At 34.1% G+C, this 26,588-nt stretch overlaps 1 protein-coding gene across 24 annotated transcripts in view; it reads right to left on the bottom strand.

The window, feature by feature from the left end:
• SOX6 (SRY-box transcription factor 6) overlaps positions 1–26,588 on the bottom strand; it is a 552,718-nt gene that overhangs the window by 110,692 nt on the left and 415,438 nt on the right. For 12 of the 24 annotated variants that reach the window (XM_036220747.1, XM_036220749.1, XM_036220750.1 and 9 more), the window contains 3 exons: positions 13,611–13,734; positions 2,310–2,389; positions 731–853 (listed from right to left, as the gene is read on the bottom strand). In XM_036220747.1, coding sequence (XP_036076640.1) covers positions 731–853; positions 2,310–2,389; positions 13,611–13,734 — 327 coding nt within the window. The remainder of the gene's footprint in view (positions 1–730; positions 854–2,309; positions 2,390–13,610; positions 13,735–26,588) is intronic. The other 12 variants (XM_016139566.2, XM_016139559.2, XM_036220743.1 and 9 more) reach the window with 3 other exon arrangements.

Consider the following 26,588-nt stretch of genomic DNA (forward strand, 5'->3'; position numbering starts at 1 on the left):
GCATGAAATTGTAGAGAGAAGGATTGGGTCTCTATAGAAGAAAAGTACTTGGTTTTTCAAAAGAGCCACATAAGCCACCTTCTGCCAAGTAGTAAGACTACCCCACAAAAATAACAAAGAGCTTTGCTGAAAGTCAAATATGAAAAGAATAACTATAGAAGTTTATGGGGCGAAAGGCAATTTCAGGCCTAAGCATCCATCCCTACTTCAGCCCGAGAAAACTAAACTAGGAAACCTGAGTTAGGTAGAGTTAGAAATCCTGGGTAATAACTCTGACTCCATGAATATAGCCTTGGTTAAATAACTTGACCTCTCTGAACTTCTGTCATTTTGTCTGTATAAGTAGAATTATATTCTATCAACTTTACAGGATGGTTCTATGGTCAAATGAAATTTAAAAAAATGTTTAATTGTTTTTTTTAAAAAAAACACAGTCCAGCACTATACATTAAAAAGCAGAAGAGTAAGGGAAGATCATTTTGAAGACATTCGTAATGTAAGGAATTTGCCTAAATATATAGCAATAACCTAATTCAGGGACATCATTTTGAGGTTTGTCTTTTTTTCTGAAAGAAAAGGAGCAAAACTGAGCCTCCTTAGGAGTGAGAAAAAGGGAAAGATTATATTATAGTGTTTAGGTTGAGTGTTTGCCACTTTTTTAAAAAAGCCTAGAATATGACTGAACAATCCAGTCCCCCACCCAATGAAGCACCCATGGAAGTATTCATACCTCAATCTGTTTGTGGTTGTAAGAGTGGCCACCACCATGTTCAAAGGTGTCCAAACTCCTGCCAAAACGGTCACTTAGGCCCTTTAGCCTTGGATTAATTTGTGGGTGGGAGACATGACCTTTCTGTTTAGTAGCATATTCAGAAAAAAAAAAAAAAGACAAAACATACTGTCAGAACTCATACAACAGAACACATACTTCTAAACCCAGGGTATTGACCACACCAATGAATAGAAAGTAGAAGGTTTAGGGCCTGGATGCTCTTTCACAGAAACTTGGTTATAAGATCAAACAACGGTACTAGTTCTTATTTCTGCCTCTGACTCAAGGATACTCTATAACATAACTGTCAGAAAAGGAGAAATAAATTAGATTTCTTATGAGTGAGGTTTCTTTTCAGATTTCGCCAGCTTCAGGAAGTGTTAGTAGTGGGGGAGCTGAAAGCTTGGAAGAGAAGTAGCACTGCCGCTCCTGTCAGTCAAAATTTGTAGTTCTGCTACATAGTCCATAACACATAATATCTTTAAGGCTTTCTGAATGAGGCTTATGATAAACGGTTCTCGAAGTACTGAAATTTCTTTATTTGCAGACCCGACTGAAAATGCTCAAAATGGTTTTTTCGTGATAAAATATTTCTACATGTTTTATGTTCATGTCATATAGGGAATAACAAAGAAGAAATGAAAATGCCTAGCCAGATGCTATTCCTTAGATTATTTGAGAAAACTCAAAAATAATCGCAGTAAATTATAAGAATAAAATACTATCTTTTCACTGTTGAAATTCAAGGTTATTATATATTTTCAAAATATTCAAATTCTGAAGGTTTAACCATTATTTTAATGATACTACCTTTTTGTTAAAATAAATACTCATATTTAAAGTCAATTTCCCATTGAAATGGCAGTGCTAAAAGAGTATGAAGAGCACCTAGTCCTAATGTAAACCCTTCATTTTACTGTGAAGGCGATAAGGTGCAAATGATTTTTTATTCAACTCCCTAAACACTTTTTCCCCAAGTTTGGCTTTTAAGTAAAGAGCGCTTGGTCAGACACCATGCCCACACTTTTGACCTGGCATGAGGAAGAGGATCAGGGTGAGGCTGCACATTCTCAGGTGCAATGTGTTTAGATTTTACTAAACAGCTAAAGTAATTTGGTAACAACCCTCTTTTCTATGAGCTGCAAGAAGGAAAACATCCAAAATTATTTTCTGTTTTGATGCTTATGTGTAAAAACTAATCTGGACATAAATAAAGACATGGATGGAAAATTTATAAGGAAAAAGCTAATATAGTCAATAACAACTAACTATAAAAAAAACAACCCTACAAAACCATGAATTCATCTGATAGAGAAGATATAGTCATAAGTCATTACATCATTTTTCCTTTAAAAAATATTGAAACTGGCAGTTTTCTCTTCTATTTGCAGTATGGTAAGTACATAAGGTGTTAATCCTTCCAGGCTATGCTTAAAAAATTATTTAACATTCAGGCCATTATTTAGCATACAGCTGGTTAGCAGTTTTCCACTAAAGTACTGGCTCATGTCCCACATTTTTTTCTTCTGGCACTTACCTGGAGCTGTAAAGGGCTGAGCCCAGAAGCAGCAGCAGCTGCCATTGTTGATGGAATGAACTGTACGGGGTAGTTATCACCTGTCGGAAAGAACAATGCATACAGGTTTAGACAATGCACAGGGAATAGCAGCAGACAAGTACAAACATGGTCCTTGGATTGCCTGAGCTTTACAACACTGCTCTAAGCCCAAACATCTGCAGAAACAAAAGGCTTAGTTGGGCACAGACTTGCAGTGCTGCCTTGGAACTTTTTGTTAACAGATAGCTGGTAGGCAAACTGGCAAAACATGAATGTGATGTTAAAAAAATTAAATGTGCAATTCAAGCATGTTCACTCCATTACAAATCTTGTAATACATTATTTTTTTTTTAAGTAAAAAAAAATCTTAAAGCCAAGCTGACACTCAGTTCACTGAAAAAGCATTAAGGCTTTTATATTAGAACAACAAAAAGTTTGGCTTGGTAGGCAAGGCAAAGCATTAGAGTTCAAGAAAGATTATGAGCTATTGACCGTCTATAACCCTAAACTTTATTTTATAAAAAATAGGAAAAAAAATTTTTTTTAAGCATCCTCTTCAATTTGATAGGGTGAGACAGAAGCTAATCTTATCTGCCAACATTCTTTGAAATGCCTGGTATCCCAAAGAGAGAGGAAACCTTATTTTTCTGGATTAACTTCTAGTAGATCCTAGTACAGAATCATGCACACTACGCACTTATCACTTATTCTTTGATGATGATTTCATTAAATAACCATGCATTTTACATGGAATATCTTCATTAAAACTCTGATAGAGATTGAGCATGGTTCAGCAGAGATCAATGCTACATCTTAATGTGTTTATGACTCCACACCACTCCTAAATAGAAATGAAGTACTGTCTGTGACCTAAGAACACAGGCTGTGTGCAGTGACCAGGAGAACTACGAGAAAATGATGAGAAATGTACTGTGATACTGGTAATTGAAAGCAAAATTAATACTTATGGATAAATTACACAATATCAGTGATTTAATGGAGTATCACTTTGGCTTCAGCTACTTATTTAAAGTCAGTGTTATGTACTATCTCTAGGCTATATTTTAATAGGCTGTTCCTCCACACATTTTTGACATTTATAATAATCATACTGTTTTGCATGAACTTTTCCACACTGAAAGCTGAATGTAATAATGAAGAGACAGCGTAGAAAGAATCACAGTAATAAAGGTAGTCAACTGGAAAGCAACAAAACCTCTTTTTTCGGCATGGACACTAATACCTGGAGCCTTCCTGATGCCCCGGGTTCCTTGGAACTCGTCCTGCTTGCCACATGAAGTGCTACTCGGCTGGACCAATGTAAATGTTAAGTTGCTTTCACTTTTAACAAATTGTTAGCTTCTAATCTACACAGTCTCTTTGCATCATATCCATAATACCTCATCAGACCATTGAGCACAGTGTGTGCTTGTACACAGTCCAGTAACAATTGGCTTCTGATTGCATATGGAGCGCTGCTACAATGCATTCACTAAACTATATTGTGCTGATCTCCTATGGAGTAATGTTCAAAATATCTGATCTTGTTTTTCCCCTTCCATGAGGTTGATTTTGGTTTGCAGTGTTACATGAGCTTTTTAAAAAAGATAACTAGGCCAAATTATTTTTTATAGTAAATGACTGTCGCTTTATGCTTAAATAATTCTACTGATCTTCTTGATATTTAAACTAAATTATCTGATGAAAGAATATCCTAAACTAAGTAAAATAGTATTTCTTTGGTCAATATCTTATCAGGTTAAAAAAATCACAAAGCGATGCTGAATTAATGATGCTTCAAAAATAGGGGGAAAAAATCACCATTCCAACCATCAGCATGGACTGCCTCCCAGAACATTTTAGAGCTATTCTTTCTTTAAATATCATGCATTATTCATACCAACTCTAAACCACAAACCCCCTCCCTGTAAGTTTAATACCAGTTGCTTTATTTGTACTAAAACATTTTTCATGTCAAACATATTTTAAAAAATCAAACTCTAAAAGAATTCCCTGGGGCACTCCTTTTTTCATAGCTGTCATGCTTCTATGCTATGAAATAGCTGATTTTTTAAAATAGTTTTTGGCTTGCCAGTTAATTTATTACTATCTCTACCACACCCTGTAGTACTCTCCAGCTCACCTGCTGGCTACAAACAGCTTTCTTTCCACCACTGACAAGCATATTTTAAAAACATTCTTAACCTTTCTGCTGGTTTGAATCTCTATATCTAAATATAATCTTTGGAAAGCTATTTCTCCAGAACATATCATTGTATTGATACTAAAAGTAAAAATGAATACATTAGAGCAGCAGAGAGTATCACGAACAATAATTAAAAGAGAGAAAAAGGAAAAGGCAAGAGAGGAAGAAGATAAGGGCAAAGGAAAGAGAGGGGTTAAAAGCAGAAGGGAAAAATATAAGAGGGAGAGGAATCTAGGTATTGTAAAGTTTTATTTTTTTATTTTTTTTGTAGCAAAATTACATATTCTTCCTCCTCAATCCCCCTTAATTTTCTCTATGTAAGAGTCGATCGAGTAAAAGTTCTCAGTGGCTGCCTTGGCAAGGAATCAGTCAACATGTTGTAGCAATTTTTTTCAAATTTGTCTCTGGATTTGAAATGCTTGCGTGAGGACCCATTCTTTTTAAATGTGTACAAAGGAAGATGAAGCCTGTTGGAACAGGTTGGTTTTAGGCACTGCTGTAATCTGGCCCTTGCTACCTTTGGTATAGGAAGACAATCTCAAAAAGCCAATTTGGGAAATAATACCCATTCCGTAAATCCATTTTTCCAGCCTTCTGGATTTTCCAACTACTTTTACCTGAAGATTACAGAACAAATAGAAAACAGATTTAAAACCTACAGAGAAGTTGCCTGACGTTAGTTTCATTTGTCACAATAAGCAACATTCCTTTGAAATGAAAGTAGCTCCACAGCAAGAGTCCCTAGATGAGGGAAAGTATATTTTTTTAATTTTCAAGGAAACTGAAATGAAGGCAAAAACTTATTTAGACTTAAATACAGGAGAATCTAGGACCCATTCAACTCAGGCTACCTCTTATAAGAATACTCCTAGTTTGTGTAATTCAGATATGTGTGTGTGTTTGTGTGTGTGCGTGTGCGCGCACGTGCACGTGCACGTGTACGTGTACGTGTGAGTGTATATATATAGTTATTTATATATATATATATATATTTTACTTTTATTAAAAAGTCCAAAATCCATGGTGAAATTCTGTCCATTTACTTTGATTCTTCAGAAAGACAAAGGGATGGTTGCAGTCTTCTGAGATAATAACTTCAAATATTAACCAATTGAGGAAATCATTTAGAGAGATTGGGAGGAGTAGAAAAGAAAAATTCATTAAACTAGGAAGATAGGATTCAATTCTTCAGTAACTGGCTCAAAGTCTCATACCTCATTTTCTACCCTCTAAAACAGAAGAAAACTACACTATACATCCCTAATTATCTCACAGATTATTGTGTAGTAGCATCATAAAATGATGGTAAATTATTTGAGTTGCCAAATAACTTATAGATAGACTCCACTGTTGTCATTCTTGCTATAATGTGGAAATATTCCAATCTTTTTCACCAAAATAAACTTGGACATGCCACATTGCATCTTGCCTGGATGTACGTATTCAGAATAGCAAAATATTACAACTCCTTTATATTCTGAGGGAATGTCATAATCAAGCTGAATTTATCTTTGTGAGACAGCACATTGCAGCAAAAATTAGCAGGTAATGGGTGATACACTTAGAATCTTAAAAATGAAACAAAACCTTTCGTTTCTTCTGAGGACAACTGAATAAAATTTGGCAAGGATTATAGAGTATACTGATGAGCTCACCATACTCTTATTTCTCTTGCTAAATTTCTCATTCTCTATTCATCAAACAATAGATCAATGATGAGAAGAGCCTTGATCATAGGACTTTTTCTATGAGCATGTGCATTATTTTTCATACTTTTAAAGAAGCTAAGAATCAAGGATCAATCTTAATGTCTTTACTTGTTTCATAAATGCATCCAGACCCTTGACAAATGATATGAAAATCCATGGAATGTATCACGATAGCAATTAATTAAGTGAAGGTGAATTAACTGATACAAAGTCATCCCCATTATAAAAAAATCAAGTTAAAATAAGAAGTCATTGTTCATGCCTTAATGATAGCTCACCAATAATATAACCTCCATACTTAAAGGAGGGCAGAGTTAAAATGATCTCTATAAAACTAGGTTAGTTTTCATGGGTGAATATATTTTCTTCTTAGACCTCAACATTTTCATTTAAAAATGAGAATATGAATCTGAAGAACCTCAAATGCTTTCATCTCAAGTAGATAGATTTAATCAAGTTTTCCAGCAACAGTGGTTACAGACCTCTGCTTTAATTCCGGAAGAGGTAGAAATAGCTAGCTTTACAAGAAAGCATTTGGATATCTCTGTACATATAAATCTCATTGTTTCCAGAGCACGAAAAAAAAAAAAAAAACAGCTAAACTTTTCTTAATATCATATACACTTTAACCATGTCTGCAAGAGTATAAAGTCTCAAATCAGAAACTTCAATCTAAATTCTATCTCCACTAAGTTAATCAACTTCTTTGACTTTTAGAGTTCTTTTCTTTTAACAAAAAACAGAGATAATGCCATTTATATCTTAGAAGTTATATCTTATGAAAATTAAATGAGAATATATATTTATATATATTTATATACATTTATTTTATATAAATATGTCATTTATTTTATATAAATATATATCATTTTATTTATATGAGTTTATATATGTATATATGTATCTTGACAAATAAATGGTGCTCAATAAATACTAACTGAAACAAAAGAATTAACTAGAAGCATTAGGTAACAATTACACACCAACAAATTAGAAAATTCAAGAAGCAGACAAATTTCTCAAAACACATCAATTAACTTAACTGAATTAAGAAGAAATAGAAACTATCAACAGACCTATAACAAGCAAAAAGATTGAATCAGTAATAAAAACCTCCCAACCAAGAAAAGTTTTAGACCAAATGGCTTCACCAGTAAATTCAATGGAACATTTAAGAAAAATTAACATTAATCTTTCCCAATTTTTTTGAAAAATCAAAGAAGAGGAAATAGTTCCTAACTATGAGGTAATACGGCCAACATTACCATGATACCAAAGCCAGATAAAGACATCGCAGAAAAAGAAAACAAACCAATACCCTTTATGAATATAGATACAAAATATTAGCATATTGAATACAAAAGCATATTAAAAGGATTATTCACCATGGCAAGGTAGGATTTACCCCAGGATTATAAGTGTGGTTTACCATTAAAAAAAAAAAAAAAAAAAAAACCAGTGTACTATATCACATTAATAGAACAAAATGGGAAAACCCATATGATCATCTCAATTGATGCAAAAATGCATTTGAAAAGATCCAACATCCTTTCAAGGTAGTTGTGAAAAACTTATAGCTAACATCCTACTTAATGATAAACTACTAAAAGCTTTCCCCCTAAGATATCAGAAACAAGACAACGATGCCCACTTTCACTGTTGCTACACAACATGGCACTAGAAGTTCTAGCCAGCACTATTAGACTAAAAAAAGGAAAAAAAAAAAAAGAAAAAGAAAAACAGAGGAAAAAAGAAAGAAATGAAAGGCTACCAAATTAGTAAAGAAGAGATAAAACTATTTCTAGTTGCAGATGATCCTATATATACAAATCCCAAAGAATCCACGAGAAAGCTACAAGAGCTAATAAATTCAGCTAAGTCACAGGGTACTGGATTAACATTAAAAAATCAATTGTGTTTCTACACACAAGCAATGAACAATCTAAAAAGAAATGAAGAAAACAGTTCTGCTTACAATAGCATCTGAAAGAATCAAATATTTAGGAATAAATCTAACCAAAGATGTAAAAAGACTTGAACACCGAACTATAAAATATCACTGAAAGAAAATTTAGAAGACCTAAATAAATGGAAAGGCATCTAAGTTCATGAAAAGGAAGACTTAAAATTGTTAAGATGTCAATATTACCCAAAGCATCCTACAGATTCAGTGAAATCTCTATCAAAATTCTAACAATCTTTTTGATAGAAATGGGAAAGCAGGTATTCAAATTTATATGAATTGCATGGGACTATGATAGCCAAAACAATCTTGAAAAAGAAAAATAAATTTGGAAGACCCATACTTCCTGAGTTCAAAATTTACTACAAAGCTACAGTAATTAAGATATAAGAACAGATATATAGACCAATTAAACAGAATAAAGAGCCTGGAAATAAATTCTAACATATATGGTTAATTGATTTTTCACAAGGGTACCAGAATCTTTCAATAGGAAAAGGACATCTTTTCAACAAATGGTGCTGGGAAAACTGGATACCCACATGCAAAAGACTAAAATCAAACCCTTTACTTTACACTATATATAAGAATTAACTCAAATGGATGAAGACCTAAACTTAAGAACTAAAAGTATAGTACTTCAAAGTATTAAAAGCATAGTACTTAGAAGAAAACACAGGAGTAAATCTTTGGATTTGGCAACAATTTCATGGATGTGACAGAAAAAGCACAGGCAAAAAAAAAAATGAAATAGATAAATTGGACTTCGTCAAAATTGAAAACTTCTGTGCATCAAAGGATACCACCAAGTAAGTGAAAAGACAGCCTACAGAATGGGAGAAAATACTGGCAAATTATATATCTGATAAAGGATAATATCTAGAATATATAAAGAAATTCTGAAATTCAACAACAATGAAAAACAAAAATCCCAATTCAAAAATGGGCAAAGTGCTTCAACATTCTTCAACGAAGATACACAAATTTCCAATAAGCATAGGAAAAGATGTTCAAAATCATTTACCATTAAGGAAATGAAAAATCAGAACCAAAATGAGATAACATTTCACATCAACTAGGATATCTATAATTTTTTTTAAAAACGTTGGAAAATAATGAGTGTCGGTGAGGATGTGGATAAATCAGAACTCTCTTGCATCGCTGGTAGGACTGTAAAATGGTGCAGCCTCTGTGGAAAACACTTTGGCAGTTTCTCAAAAAGTTAAACAGAACTACCATGTGACCCAACAATTCTACTCCTACATATATATACTTCGAAATTGAAAGGAGGGACTAGAACAGATATTTCTACACCAATGTTCACAGCAGCATTATTCACAATAGTCAAAAGTTGGAAACAACCCAAGTGTCCATCAACAGATGAATGGATAAACATATAACATACATACACACATAGAGACATGTGTATATATAAAATGGGATATGACTCAGCCATAAAAAGGAATAGATAATTGATATATGCTATAACATGAATAGACCTTGAAAATACTATGCTTGGTGAAATAAGCGAGATGCAGAAGGGAAAATATTGTATGACTCCATTTATATAAAGTACTTAGAACAGGAAAATTCATAGAGAAAGATAGTAGAAGAGAGATTTCTAGGGGTTACGAGTGGGGGGTGCGTAGCGAGAGTTATTATTTAATGGCCACGGAGTATTTTTGGTGGTGATGGTTACATAACATTGCAAATACATTAATATCACATTTACAAATGTTTAGAATAATAAATATTATGTTACATATATTTTATCACAGAATTTTTAAAAGTATTAGATACGCTTGTAAACCTGCTTTTGGTCATCAGGCAGAGGGACAGTACATCTCGGTCAAATGCACAGTTTTTGAACCACATTTCTAATGGATAAGGATGTAGTTTAATGTAGTTAAATTTAAAAAGTTTCATGGTCAGACTTAATCCCCAAAGCTAGTGCTTTAGAATTTTCAAAGAACTTCCATACAGTTTAACGAATTTAATATTTACACTCACACTGAGCGGTGGACAAATCATAACATATTTTTAAGATGACAAAAACATGAAGCTCAGCAAGGTGAAATGATACATTCAAGTAAGAATTAAAATAATCCATGTAAAATATTTAGGACAGCGTTTGGCACAAAGTAACTATTCAGTAAGGTTTAGATGTTATCATATTACAACTAATAAATGAGTAGAGAAGCCAGAAGCAGACAGAGATCCTATTCCCAGGATCTCAAGGGAAAAGTCGAGTGCTGTTACTGCAGCGATCATTTAAAAAATCCCAAATATACAGTCCATGTGTCAGCAGCATCATCCCTAACACATGAAGGAGGCCATCCAGTGTTTTTATTTCACAGGCAATTTAATCTTGATCTGATATACACATTGGCATCTATGACAGAGGCTTAGTCTTTTAATTTTCTCAAATATAAGTGCTCAAATGTGTTTATCTTACCCTGGATTGTTGCATCTCTCACTATCATAATGTGAAAGAGCAAAGCAACCAAAATTCTGTGATTGATGCTCTGGGCCCTTTTGAGTTCCTCTCTAGAAAGAAGTTTCTAATTAGAGAACCATTAAAATTTTGGGAGGTATTAAGGATTACAACTCAATAAAGCTATTTCTACAGAGATCAATCTGATAGATCTTCCTCTAAAACTGCAAAATCCCTGTGGGCAACATGCCTCATCAGCAACCTCAAGGTCAGAGAACTTGCTTGATGTTCACTGCACACTGAGACTCTGAACTGCTCAGAGCAATGGTTAATTCATATGAAGGGAGGAAGGCCCATAGTCCTAAATTTATTTGTCTAGACGGTCCTAGTATGGATTTAGCCAACTTTGACAGTAAACATCACCCAAGGTGGACCTGGCTTTCTGGAAATCAAGATGGTTACTCAAACAGCTGGAGGCACAAACAAACACTATGGGCAATTTAAAGTTAATGAAGGTGGAAAAGAAACAGAAAGAGACTCATTTATTTTGTAATTTTGTAAAGACCAAGGGAGCATTTGCTCATCCTCTTGCTTTGGGGACCACAATATAAAGTCATGTCACTGTTTCAAGGCTTTTATATGTGACAAAGCTATTCGCTTCTAAAAATTTATTCATGTGTATTTTGAGTGAAATTATCATAGCTCAGTTTGGGACAAAAAAGTTTTCCTGGTCCAGACTCTAGTCCAACAGTATTCTCCTCCCCCAATCATGTGAATAACATGAACACTGTATAGATTAAGTCTCCTGAGCATGTAATTTCTCTAATTGTATACGAACATATCATTTTGACCCTTTTAAAGTATATTTCATATATACAATGAAGCTTAGATTACCCAAAGTATTAAAAAATTTAGAGTTATGGTTACTTAAATTCTCTGCCATAACTTAGGAGTCATCAGAAGATACTTTTTTTTTTTTTTTTACCAGCCTTGCTTGTGCTTAAAAATCATCCTACATGTCCAACTCAATTGTCCTGCCTTACCCAAAAAGGTCTTAGCCAACATAATAAACACAACTTTGCTACCCCAGGACGCCACCCTACGCTATACATATGCTGTTCAACAGAGGGAACTCACTCCTGCACAATATTGTCTCAATCTCTATATTCTTCTCAATTACATGTTATAATTCCTTTGAAGCTGTATGAGAAGATATTTTTTAAAATGGTCCAAATTCACTGACTCTACAACAATATCTTCCCCCATGAAAAATGTCATTGTTCTAACAAAATTAGGTAAGTAACATGTTAACTATGTTGATGTAGAAAATAAGGTCCCTTTCTGATACTGAAGTGAAAATTTTTAAATTTAAAAACACAGAAATTAAATACAGTTTCCACATTTAGGTCATTTAAAAGGTTTCTAAGATTGGTATAGGGACGGCAACTCAGATTCAGGATAAACCAGTAAATTTGGTTTCTATCAACATTCCAAAGGATGTCAAGATAAAGACACAGTTCAGAACTACTTATAGGGATCAGAGGAGAATTAAACCACTGCACTGAAAGAAACATATTCTCTGACAAAATATACTCCTGTCCTTAATATCGATACCAGTTTCCTAGGAAATATAACTTGCTCTGAAAATTCTTCTCTAGAAATATCAATTTTTAGCAATTTGAATAACACAATTTTCTTTCACTCAGGTATCCAAAAACCTTTGATAATACTAGGTTTGACTAATTTGTACCTGAGGAATTTTCAACATTAGTCCTTAAATTAGCCAATCCCTTAACATCTCTATTCCTTGAATCATTTGAGTTTTGACACCAACATCTTACCTTTTCTCGTAAGGAAAGGGGTTTACTGCAAGAGTCATAGATGGCAATGAGCAATTAAAATAGATTTAAAAACTCATTGGGTTTGTTTTTATTCTATTTAGTAAGCTTCCTTATCAAGAATTTTAGTAAAGTGATTTATAGTTTATTATTGCCTTAAGCATATTAAAATGCCTTTGTTCACTTTATAAATCCCACACACAAAGAAACTGCTGCACTCAGATTTGTTGCACGCAGATTTGGCGGTTAATATAAGCAGGTTAATATGTTAAAAAGAACTTGACACAGAAATTATTAATGAGTAGAACAAGGTCACTACTTCTGAGCTGAGGTCACTTACAAAGAATGCACAAATGAAATTAAGGTTGACTTTTATTTACTTGACTATCTTCTTACATTGGATTCCTTTGGCAACATATCTTTAAACATTTAAAGCCCTGTTTACAAGGAGGCTCTGAAAGAAGCTTCAAACCATTATGTGTTCCTAATTGAATTCCCCAGGAGTCCAGTAAACTCAGAGGAATAAAGAAAAATCATAACATTTGCTAAATCATCTCAAAACATATTTCGCTGCAAGGTTATGTGACCCGTTTTTTGAGGTTCAAAGATGAATGAGAAAATACTACTGAATGCTTCATTATTTAAACTGAAATCAAAAAAGAATTTTACCTATTAATGGTAGGCTAATTAAATCAGTCCAGTTTCAACTTTTCTTTTAAGATCAGACAACAAACAATAATAACATTTTATATTGTATGTGACCACTCTCCCGAATATAAAAGCTCTCAGAGGGAGGAAAGCATCCTGAACCAAAGACAATTATGCATAGTAAAGGTATGAGAGAGAGAGCTGACAAAAATTGGTAGTCCCCAGGGAAAGCAGCATTTTATCTGTGAATTCAAAACAAACTCAAGTGGAAGAAGACAAAGTAAAAGTTTTTAGCAACCAATTAGTTTATTAACATGTCACCTTCCCAATTAACTTCCCAACTCTAATTTTACTTTAAAATAAGCTTTTATGATCTTTTTATTCATAGTTCTTTAGTATGCTCCTGTTTTTGTTGTGACTACTAAGCAAAAACATGTGAATTTTAGCATTTCCAAAAGAATGTTAAATCCCCCTCTACTTACCTGGCTTGTATGTTATTCCAGGGGGGAAGAGGAATCCCTGTTGGGCAGCAGCAGCTGCTGCCAGGGTCCGCTGGTCATGTGGAAAAATTGGGATCATGAGCGGAGGCATGTGACCCTGAACCTGCTAAACAGAAGAGAGCCTATGATCAGCCAGAGACCAAACATATGCCAAGAAGTATTTGTTTTTCACTCCTGGTGGTGCGCTGGTACCCAGACAGCCACCCACTCCTAACCTCATCCCAAATATGCTCCCTGAGAAAATTTGGGCACATTTTACCAAATCTCTTGTCTTAGATTCCATTAGCACACCAAAAAATAACCTCGTTGTGAACTTGCTTCATTCCTGCTTCCACTAAATTGTAATTAACGGTTTTCTTTTATCTTGACTATTTTCCTTTTATTTCTCTCTCTCTCTCTCTCTCTCTCTCTCTCTTTTTAACCAAGAACTACGAGAAATAAGTTTGCTTCTTACATGTACAATGTTAAAAGGTTTTGCCCTTTCACCTGCTTTGCATTCTGTGTTTTATTTTGAAAATTGTATTTAGTATGCTTGGTCAGAAAATAATGTCTAACTGTTATATATTCCAAACACTGTAGCTACCCAGTTTAGGTATCTTATTTCAAAGCCTCACTGCATTATGTTAAACATATAGCTCTTCAGATTTAAGGCTACTACATCTTGGCTCCCAATTAAACTAATATTCTTTGCCATACACACCTCGATGTAACATATAAATTGCTTGTCTGGCTAAGCAGTTTTACAGCTTTATGCACTACCATGTAGCTCAGTAATTATGGAGTTGTATTCAGAGAGCATTTCATAATAAATCCTACTATATCAAATTTCATTTGACCTCAATAAATGTATCAAAGAGCACAAAAATGCAAAATAGAAAATCTTCACACTATATCAGTATTTGTATTCCATATAAAAAAAAATAAGAGCTATGACAGAATCATGTCTGTAAAAATCACATTTTAATTTCCTAGCTCCCTTTACTCTATGCATGCTGCCCTGATTCCAGAAAAGCATCACAGGAAGGTTTTGTCCTGGCTTCTAGGGTATGATTTTATAGGTTGAACTACAGGAATTTTGTTATTTAGAGATCAAAACTAGGATGTATTAACAGAAGTGATCTTTAAGTTCAACCTGGGTCTTTGGCCTCTTTACCAGTATAAAAGGGCTACATTATTTCCCATTTTAGATACAAATCTTTACCAGTAATTCTACCGACCCCAATCCCTTTCCACATTTAAATTCCTAAATCTTCTCTTTAGGCTAAATTCCATATACTGGCTGATGACCCTGTTTGAACAACTTGCAGTGTCCTGTCCCTGTTTCCTCCACAGCCAGGGACATGGTGCAAAATGCTTCTGTGTGGGTCTAAGAGGTTTCATTTACTAACAGTTTTTCTCTAGGGAAAGCCCTAAGATGTGGGTTAATAAAGGGCAAGCAAAAAATAAACACTTTACAGTATTTTTCTGAATTCATTTCTCAGGAAAATCAACTTATAATAAAAAGGTCTTTGTGCAATTACTACCTTGCCAGTGGGGCGTGAAAGAAACTAGCTTTGGGCAGCTATTTCTTCTATTTTAGCTGAGGTAAGCCCGAGTTTTGTACATTAGAGTACAAACTTAGCCTGCTTAAATTGGAGCTGATCCCCTAGTGCCCAAGTCTTGCCTTTAACCCTGAAGAAATGCACTAGGTTTGCTGTTCAACTCCAGCTTGTTGTGACCTGATGCAAATCTGAGATGTCAAAGATAAGGGCACTGTTCTATTTAAGAAAATAAAACACAATATTTTTTTGTAGGTGACTACTGTTTCAGTGTAAGAGTATATCAAAGGAAAGCACTTCATTTCCTTCTAGAAATATGGTCCTAGCATGTATCTAGAACATAGCACAGATGCTGCACACTCAAAGAAGGAAAACAAGAAAGTGAGAAGTCTAGATGTCTTATTTATTTATTATTTCCTCCTTTCATTTTAACGAACATTTATTAAGTTATTATTATGTGCTATGGATCTTGAGAAGCAGCTCAATAAATGGGGGCTGGTTAGCTTGGGATAGAGAAGACACTGGTTATCTTCAAATATGTGAAGGAATGTTACATGGAAGAAAAACCAGATTAAGTCTGAGCAGTTACAAATAATGAGTTATTCGATAATCACTCTGATTAAAGAGGTCACGTGTGCCATTTCCCTGGAGGTAGTCAAGTAAGGGCTGTACACATGTATGTTAAGAATTCTTGGTACGACTCAAAGAGTGTTGCAAGTACCTGGGCTTTAACTCTGCCTCTGAAGCTGGGATCCTGATGTAATTCACCTCTCATCCCAGGGCCTCGGCTCCCTCATCTATAGCAACAAGAGTCTTAACTAGATTTGTGCTGTAGTATAGAGGCCACTAGTCACACGTGGCTACTGAGCACTTGAAATGTGACTAGTCCAAATTGAGATGTGCTGTAAATGTGTAAAATATACACTGGATTTCAAAGACAGATGAAAAAACGGAATATAAACTTTCTCGTTAATAGTAATGGAATTGATTACATGTTGAAATGATAATATTTTAGATATGTCGGGTTAAATAAAATAAGTTAGTAAAATTAAAAACATCTTCGAAGGATATACATAACTAAAAACCTGATTAGACAATGACCTACAGAGCCTTTTTGACTTTATAATTCTATGATTGTTTAAAAGTCAACACTAGAAAGATAATGTGATATAACCATTCCTTTATTCATTCAACACACATTTAATCAGAATCTACTCTGCCTACAAAGGTTCTGTTGTCAAACAAATATAAGCTTAAATCTATACACTGCCACTCCATTAGCTGTGTGATCTTGAACACTTACCGAACCTTTCTGAGTCTATTCCCTTATGTAAAAACCAAAGCTAATGATATCACCTTACAAGGTTATTGTGAGGATTAAATAGACAAGAAAAGTAACACTTATGGCACAGTGACTGGCACATTATAGGCACATAACACTCAATAAATGTTAGATACTTGCTCTTTTTTTCATATGGTTTGAATATTCAGTACTAGAAAATTGAAGTAATACATCTTACTCATAACTCTAGTTCAGAAAAGAAAACATGAGCCAACTAAATAATTAGGTTTGGCAGGCAGAGGCTTGTCATGTTCTTAGCGGATATCATGTCTCACAGAACATTATCTCATCCCGAGTATCTAGAAAATCATGAAAAAGAAGAGGTGGGATTACAAGGATCATGAAGATATAATTTGGGATTTTTAGTGTTATATTTTTCTGTTTTAGTGTTATATTTTTAGTGTTATAAGTGGCATCTTAGAATGAAACATAATTTTATTTTTACATTGGTGCTCAAGCTCTTCAGATCATGAGAACAATGGCAATTAGGTATCAGACCTTAATTCTTGAATATTGGTGCCTAAAGATACTTTCTTTGTAGCTAGCTAAGTACATGGGATAACTAAGTAAATCATCTAGGGTCGTTTTTAATGCCAAAAACTATAGGTGTTTCATATTAATATATGCTGTAAGAATTTAGGAAAGGTTTTTTTTTTTTCCTATCCATTACCCTCCACAAGGTAGGATATGTTAGACATTTTCGATGCTGTTAACTCAGAGGCAGTTTCAACAAGTTATAGGTCAAAGTAAAAATGAAGGGACAGAAGACATAGTAAGAGAAATGGAAATGATAGACTTGTAGAGGTGGAATGGAGTTTAGAGCTGATCTAACCTAGTAGTTCTCAAAGTGTGGTCCCTGACCAGTGACATCAGCAACACCTAAAAACCTTAAAAAAAACAAATCATCAGGCTCCATCCCAGACCTATAAATTAGAAATTCTGGGGGTTGAGCCTAACTATCTAAAATTTAGAGTGTACTTCAGAACAGTGATGCTCTAGCTTTAGTGTGCATCAGAATCTGGAGGAGGGTTAAAACAGAGATTGCTCGACCCTGCTTCAGAGTCTCTGGACTGGTAGCTCTGAAGTGGGGGGCCTGAGAATGTACTTTTCTAACAAGTCCCCTGGTGAAGCTGGTGCTGCTGGTCCAGGGACCATTCTTTGAGAATCACTAATCTAAATCAAACTCCCAATTTACACATAGGGGAACAGGTGGCTAGAGTAGGTAAAAGATATAAGCCTGAGGTCACACTACTTATGACAGAGTTGGATCTAAAGTCCAGAACTGCTAATTGCCCTATCCAGTGCTTTTTCCATTACATGACATGAACTTTAGTGATAGAAAAAAAGGAAATCACATGAGTACACTTTGTTGCTGGAGAAAATGTGGAGGTCTGCAACTGAAAATAATTTTATATTTCATAAGTGTATTGTTGCAGATGACTCTAAAGTACAGATATTATGTTGTTCAGTTTCAGTTTCTTCTCTCTTATTTTGCACGCAGAACAATTTGATCTCAAATCTATTGTCATTAATTCCAATAATTTGCTGCAATTCATTCATTGGCAATGATCATTTATCTCTAAATGATAAAACTGTCCTTAGCTTATTTTAAATAAAACGATTACAAATTCAAAATGCCCTTTATTAAACACAGGACAAAATATCCAGTAGCCAATCAGAATCTAGGCTGAGAAAAGGTGATATACAGTTCCTTTCTAGTTCTAATTACAGAAGAAATAAGAATGATGATGAGGCTGATGATGATGATGATGATGATAACAGCAGCTAATATTTTCCAGTGTTTCTAATATGTCAAGCACTGGAAAAGTGATTTACATGCTCTAAACTCTATAACATACTTATTCTTACTATTAATATTCTCATTCATTTAATGGGAAAGACAAAAGCGTGAGAAGTTAAGTAACTTGGTCAATTAAAAAGTGGTAAAGCAGGGATCCAAGTCCCAGTGAACCAGGCTCAGAGTCTATACTTTTAAAGTACCATATTATATTAAACATAAAGTTGTCTTTTGCCAAACAGATCTATATGAAGTAAAGAATATAATTCTTTGTGTAATTATTTGACTGAAAGTTTTATAACTATAACTGTAAATGTACATGCAGTTGTAATAATACAGAGATCCCCTATACGCTTTGCTCGGTTTCCGCCAATGGTAACATCTTGGAACACTAGAGTACAATATCGAAACTGGGGTATTGACATTGGTACAAGTCAACAACTTCATTCTGATTTCCTCAGAGTGATACTACTTTCAAGAAATTATGTGACTTAAAAATTAGCAAGGATAATGGAGGTCTATGAAAACATTCAAGTAACACCTTTTATAGAAAGCTCATCAATATTACCCGGTACACATACAGTCATTCACTGCACAATGACGTTTCAGTCAATGACAGACCACATATACAACAGTGGCCCCATAACATTATAACAGAACCCCAAATTTCCTATTGCCTAGTGACATGGCAGCCACTATAACATCTAGCACGATGCATTACTCGTGTTTGTGGTGATGCTAGTGTAAACAAATCTGCGCTGCTGGCCATATAAAAGTATAGCACATACAATTACAGTAGTGTGCTATACCACCTAGGTTTGGGTAAGTACATTCTACTATGCTCGCACAACATCACCTAACAACGCATTTCTCAGAACATATGCCAGTCATTAAGCAGTGCATGATTGTAGTCTAAGTGGAAAGCATGAATTAAAGCAACAATTTCCCTCTTTCATAGCTTTCCATTTGTTGTACTTACTAGAATATTATTGGTTAAAAGTGGGACAGAAATGGAAAGCGAAGCAAGATAATGGGGAGAGATAAGGAAAGAGGGCTTGGCGGCCACATGAGAATCACATAAGCATCCAAAATATTTTCTTCCTATGGAAATCGTGAATTAAGTTCACTGGACTGAGTGTCAGTGCTTACAGCAGATAAAGAATTCTGAAGACAGAGAAAAGCCCCACTGCCTTTCCTTTTCCTTCCTATCATCTTATTTCCCCATTTGGTGACATGCCAGGAAAGGCAGTCACATTGGAAACAGCAACATCCAGAAACATTTTACTAAAGAATAAAAAAATAATAGAATTCCCCTCACTCCATCACAGAATAACCAGCCTCCACATGTCTTTTCCAAGAAGTTAACAAAATTTCAAATAGCTTCTCTTTTTCTTGAAAGTGCAGCTTTTCCTTAGCATACATTCAAAGATGCTTTAATTATCTTATAGGTAAAGAGGTAAAGCTGCTTTTGTTAATGCAAAGAGTAAAACTTGATGTGGCCAAAAATATATTTCTGAGTATGAAACTGCATTATTTTTATTGCTTGGAAGTCAGCACTAGCTGACTAGATATGTAATTTGAATGACTAATGAGAAATCAGGAACCCATCGTAGCTGAAACTCAGTCAGTGTGTCATGAAAGAAACACACTGTCTATTAATTCTAAACTTCCACAATCCCTCACCAAATCGGTTCCTTCTTGGAGAGGGTGGGAAACACATTCTTGATCAAATAGGGTACATGCCTGGAAATTTTAATTGCTCAAGTGTTCCTTACATAGTTCAGACAGTCAAGACAGCAACAGATGCATGTGAAACACTTAGGTTCTGTCTTTTCCTATTCGTAAAACAGCATTGTTGTATCAACACTTATCCCCTTTGTTTTCTCTGTGCTAAGTTGTTGATGATGCCATTTTTTGCCATCTGCCCCAGAGCTTCATTAAAGATACATGAATGGGCTAACTGGCCTGATATCTTGTGAGGAACAGGTGCTATTGTTTGTCCCTGAAGACTTGCACTAAAGATATGACTCAGAATACTTGAGAAAGAGCATCTGCAGCAGTCAGTCAGAGAGCAACTTGGCAGAGACCTGGCTACGTGCTAATATGCAAACAGAGTGACACCCAGGGGGGCTCATTTTCTCTTTCATGAAGATTATTTGAGACTTTTTTAGTGATGGGAAATAAGAATTTGTATTGAAAATCATGAGAATATTAATGTCTATTATTCAGTTAAAGACAGAGAGCAAATGAAGATCTTTTAATGCTTTATTGCTAGAAAATTATTCCTCACATGGTTTAATTGGAGAAAGAATCTTTAATCTGTTGGAAGGAAAGTATCCTATGCTTGTAAATAATGTCTGAGAGAGGAAAAAATAAAGATAGAAAATAGAGTGAGAAAAAATGATCTGAGTGGAAGAGGTGGGGCATACAGACAGAAAGAGTGGGGAGGAGAGGGGAATTTTCTTAATGGCCACATTCTTTATTGCGAAGAATAACTGAGTCATTTGCATAAAGTGTTACCACTGTAAAAACTGCAGTGCCTAAAGTGAAAGAGATAAAGTCCCCAGAAATCTTACATGAAAAGCATCAGGGTCAGGAGGTGTTTTCTTACTGCCGAAAAAAAAATGCATGCAGAACTCTATGGACCTAAGTTAATGCTGGAGAGTTTGGAAGAAAAGGGTCTCATTTGAAAGGATAATTAGTGCCTTTAACAGAAACCATTTTAGTTTCAAATCTTTTTGTTATTGTTGTTAAAATCTGTCTAAAATGTTAAGACCCCTAGAAAGCATACTGTAACGCTCAACATATCAAACTTCTCTTGGTTGATGATAGTCTGAAGTACGCAAAGGAGATTATATATATGTGTTAGCTGAACATTCACTAATTGTTTCAAATCATTAATTTTCTCTCCCCAAGCAAAGCGTCCTGAATGGCTCGTGCCATTTACATGTCCATATACCCCACTTCCTTTATCCTAGGGCTAAGAACACAGTAGGAATTTTGTGTCAACTGATGAATGTGAGAACCATCTATGACCTAAGAACTCATTTTCTGAGCACCAGTTTCCATAGCGTAGTATCGTTAATGCAACTGCAAAAGGTATAGAACTTAGCTGTTCTCATTCCAGGAGAGAATTTAAGAAAGACTTAAATACATCTTGATATCACATTTGCTTTTTATTTGTCTTATTTAGCAAATCTCTGGCTGGCTACAGCTAATGGAAGATAGCAAAGCCTTCCTTGTAGAGAGTCTAGATAGCTCTAGCAGGAAAATAAAGTAAAATTTTTAAGGAGGCAATTCTGGGATACAAATTTTCTAAATTATTTGAGAACATGGAATACTATCTTCCCAGATGTTTCTCACCAACATCTAATAGACACACATTGTACAAATAACGTTGCTGCATCCAGAAGAGGATATTACTTTGTTTTTGTTTGTTTGTTTATGGCAGGATTCCTCATCCCTCTCTCCTACTCACTCGCCCTTCCACCCCTCACTCAAGGTTAATGTACGAACACCATTGTTACCATTCACCTTTATTATAACGCAGTTTCTAGAACTGGCACACTATTGCCACCACTCTTTTCCAAATCCTCGCTAAAGAGCCAAGAAAACTCCTGAAAAGGTAGAACAAACTTAAAACATTACAGTTTAAAGGCATTCTTTAAAAAGTCAGGTTTTTATCTTTCAAAGTCATATGTTTTAGTTTGAACATTAATAAAGAGCTAACTTTGTACACATGATACATTTTTCTGTATGTATATTGTACTTTAATGAAAAATTAATTTAAAGAAAATAATCCCAGTAGTTCACTTATCTTTACTAATTTGCATTATTATATATTTAATAGAAAATCTAAAATATTCACAAGGGAAATGGAAAAGACACATTTCGTCCCTAGCTTTCCTATGTCCCTACTTTCACTACTAAGAGTATAATGCATGCAAACAAAAGCAATTCTCTTTATTAGGTTGGTCTTTAAGATAGTTGCTTCAATCCACTTCATAGTCTAGTACTTTCTAGCTCCCTTCCTTGGTCACACAGGAGAGAGACAATCATTCAGAGTAAGAGCACAATGACTTAATCTATCAAGTCAATAGCACATATTTTAAAAATCTTCTTTAGGTATATATTCAGAGAGAAACGTTAGCCAATGCTGACCTTTGTATTAACCCTTCTTTTTATATTCTCAGCATACTGTATATATCCACTCTATTGGCATTTTCTTTTTTTTTTCCTATTTGCATTTTCTAAAATGGGCAAATATCTCATTAATCTATCACAATCATTAGTAATCAAATATCATTATTTTATCTCTCATTCATTTGTACATGTTTAAATATTGAATTTTCAAAAAAAGAACATGGATTTAGCACTAATATAATTGTACTTCCTAGTATCTCTTACTTATTTATCCACTTACTCCCTGAAATAAAAAGCTCCACACATATAAAATGACCTCTTTGGCTCCCAAAAAACCAATGACCCCATGAGGGAAGTCAATAGTGCCTGTCTTCATTCAAATATTCAATAGCCATTTATTGCGCACCTAGCACTATTTGCTTGGTACCATGCTAGGCATAGTTATATAAAGATACCTTAGGCTTAGAGAAGTCCATAGCTTTAGTTTATCAGGTAGTTGTATTAGGTTTTTCTTCACTTACATACTACTATAAATCATCCAGTTTGTCAGCTTACTTTGGGATAGGGTCAATAAAGAAAAGATTTGCTTAAAAAGAAAACTAAATTATAACAAAAATTCCATTAGGTGTCTTTCCATAGTCTTACGGACTATAACTTTCCAAAATTTTTAGAGTATTTGTGAGGACAAAAGTCAGATTACTTAATAAAATGGATGATAAATGTTAATTAAGTGTGTTTAAATTATCTTACTATGTTTTAAGAAACTCTCACCAGGAGGGAAGTAGAATATCCTGGCCATAAAGAAATTAATAAAACATGTTATGCAAAAGTAAAATTTATGATTCATTTGGAATTAGATATCTACCACCTTTTCAATCCATACAAATGCATAATCTTGTCAATTAAATATTATTGTTAAGGTCTAGTAGTATGTTAAAATCACTTTAAAGTGCAACTAAGGAAAATTCATGTGTGTTTATTACTCCTTAAGGATCTATTAGTGGGTATTTTATTCAGATTCGTGCTGTAAAATCTGCATAAACTCAGCATATTGTTATCCCCATGTGTGCATTTGTTTGGTTAAAGCAGAACAGCAAATCTCAATTTTTGCAACTTCTGGAAAAGTCAAGAGAACTAAAACAGTCCTAATTTTAATCAGATACAAACAGTTATCACTACAGAAGTGAAGAGTTGACTATTATGCAAATAGTCACAGTTAGTGGTCACCAGGCCATCACAGAAGACTGAGCTAGTCAATTACTTTGATATTTCCAAAGACTAGTGAAGATGAATGTTTCTTGTTCTACCCTGTCTTATTTCCATAGAAGTATGAAACATATTAGAGACTAACGATTGTTGTTCTCAAATGAAAACCCCATTAAGTATACAATTATCAAAGTGTTTTGCCAAGATGAAAATTAATTTTTTTAAATTTTGTATAAATGTTGTATAAATATGGTAACATTTGTGAAGAAGTAGCATTCCTTTCTTTGTAACAACCAAATTCAATATAAACCTTTCATAAACTTTTGACCTGTAATAAAGGCAATCTGGCTTTTACCCCTGAAGTATTTTATATAAGCTTATTCTGTTAGCAATGACCAGAGTTCAATTATTAAATTCCTCCTTCAGAAATGCAGGTTTACATCTCAGAATACAGGTCTTGTTAAAATTATGCACAAGCAACTTAAAGGCAGGGACTTTGTATCTCCTCGGGGCTTAGTAAAAGTCTCTTACATAGAATAAGGACTCAACAAATATTTGTTACATAAATACATTAAAGAACTTTCAGTCTATGCTGTTTAAAAACTAAGCTACAAAAATCCTGATGATTTTTTAAATCTTCTGAATCAATTTAAAGTATTTTCATCACTTACAATCCTCAAATTGAGGTAATGGAAATATACATCTTCTCCAAGATACTTCATCATAGTAATCTTTCCTTTTGGCATTTTATGGTCTACCTTTGAAATCTATTAGTTGGTATGAAAATACACAAATTGACTTTATTAATTTATCTGAAGATATTTTTTAATGACTGAGCTCTTCTAGTACATCTGTTGAAATTCTCCTATAGTACAATTCAGAGATGCCTCTAAATTTCTTTAATAATTTCATCGCCTTCAATTATAATCCTTACTGACAGAAATAATAAGCTGTTCTCATTGGAAGAGCCAAAAATACAGTTTTCTAACATAGTAATTAAAAAATGTTTGTTATATCGCACTAAGTTGGTAATATAATATAGAATGAGTGAAGAAAAATATTTAAGCATCAGCTATTGTGGAGAACAGAAGCAGTTTCATCTTAAGCTAGAATGCCTGAGAAACATACTGTGGGAGTTCTAAATAGAACATAAGATGTCTATCTAGGCAACTAACATCTAGGGCTCAATTATGGCAAACTGACCCACCCTGGAAGTATCAATGAAAGATGGTACCTATACATGTGATTTGGAGTTAGGGATTGGGGTGTTTTGCAGAGAGGTAAACTAAAGTGATCTTTATAAGAAATGAGTAATGAGTAAAGGCATAAATAGTGACTCTAGCCACAAATCAAATAGCCTTCAGGTTTTCACTCTTTATCATATTCTAGTATTTTTAGAGCAAAAAGTCAATAACACACAATTTTAATGTCATTTTGGAATGTCACCTACAACTCCTGCTCCATCCTCAGCATGCACACCTACTTATACATATGCACACTTTCTCATTCACATAGACACACTTGTATACTTGCTATCCCCAACTAAAATGCACATGAATGTTCAACACTGAAGATAATCATAAGTATAAGCTAACATGTTGATTTTAAGAGTAATTTTCTTTATTTTTGTATTTTTATTTAGTACTATGTTCATATTAAATAATTTAGACACATAAAGAAATGTTCCCACCAAAATAAGATCCAAACTCCCTGGCATAGGCTGGCAGTGAAATCTCTCCCCAAGATATTCTTAACATACTCCGTCAAGCCTTGTTTTCTACTACCCTTTTTCATTTTTCTACTCTTGCTTTCAATAGCCTCTAAGTCTTTGTTCATTCCACTTTTCTCACCATACAGAATGATCTTTCTTCTCTTTTTTTCCCTTTCCAAACCTGACCTGCCCTTCAAGGTTCAGCTCAAATTCAACCCCTCCCTAAAACTTCCCAGAGTACAAAGATTTTCCCATCAAAATTTACATTGTACATACTGTGTTGAATTATTTAATGGTTTTCATTGCAGGTAGACTCTTAACATGCTACTAGGAAAGTATCTCTAAATATGAAGGACAAAAAGTAATTGTCTGACTGATTGATTGATTGATTGACTGAAACATAACCTATCCAGTGATTCCATATGAGGCAAAAAACTACAATCCTTTCAAATGCCGGTACTCTTTTATGTCTATAAGGGAGAAGAATATGAGATATTAAAATCTCTACTGCATTGCTGTAATTCTTTCCCCCAAATATTATGTCTTTTAATAAAATTTTAGGAAGCAGAGAAGCTTATTGACAGAAACAAAAAATGTAAATCCCTAATTCAGACTCTGTGTGAGAAAAATAGAAATATTTAAAATAATTCAAGCTACCTGCCAACTTACCTATGGGGGGAAAAATCAACTGTTACTGAAGATCAGAAAAGTAGAAAATTTAATATATACAAACTGGCTAAAACCCTGGTTAAATTAAATTTTTCTTGCTTTTTTTTGTTAGTCGAGACTAATGTCATATTTGCCAAATGAAATTGGAATTTACAATACGGAGTCATATGCTGCAGCAATTCACCTCTCGTAAAACTCTTTGCTATTACAAAGAACTATAGGTCAGTAGCATCATTTAAGACAGAGACAGATGATTACTAGACTTATCATGGTGATCACTTCATGAGGAATAGAAATGTCTAATCACTATGCTGTATACCTGAAACTAATATAATAATGTATGTCATCTGTAAATAGAAAATAAATTAATTTCTTGAAAAATAAATAAAAATAAATTAATTATTTAAAAACTAATTAGGAATAACTCATGCAATCACAGCTGAAAAAGAATAGCAACTGAAGCCCAAAAAGAAATAGAAAGATACGCTGGTCCACTTAGGCCAACAGAAAAAAATAACCAGAATTCAAAGTAGGAAATTAATACATTGAATTT

This window comes from Rousettus aegyptiacus, unplaced genomic scaffold (assembly GCF_014176215.1).
Source record: "Rousettus aegyptiacus isolate mRouAeg1 unplaced genomic scaffold, mRouAeg1.p scaffold_m13_p_5, whole genome shotgun sequence".
In the NCBI taxonomy this organism is placed as follows: domain Eukaryota; kingdom Metazoa; phylum Chordata; class Mammalia; order Chiroptera; family Pteropodidae; genus Rousettus; species Rousettus aegyptiacus.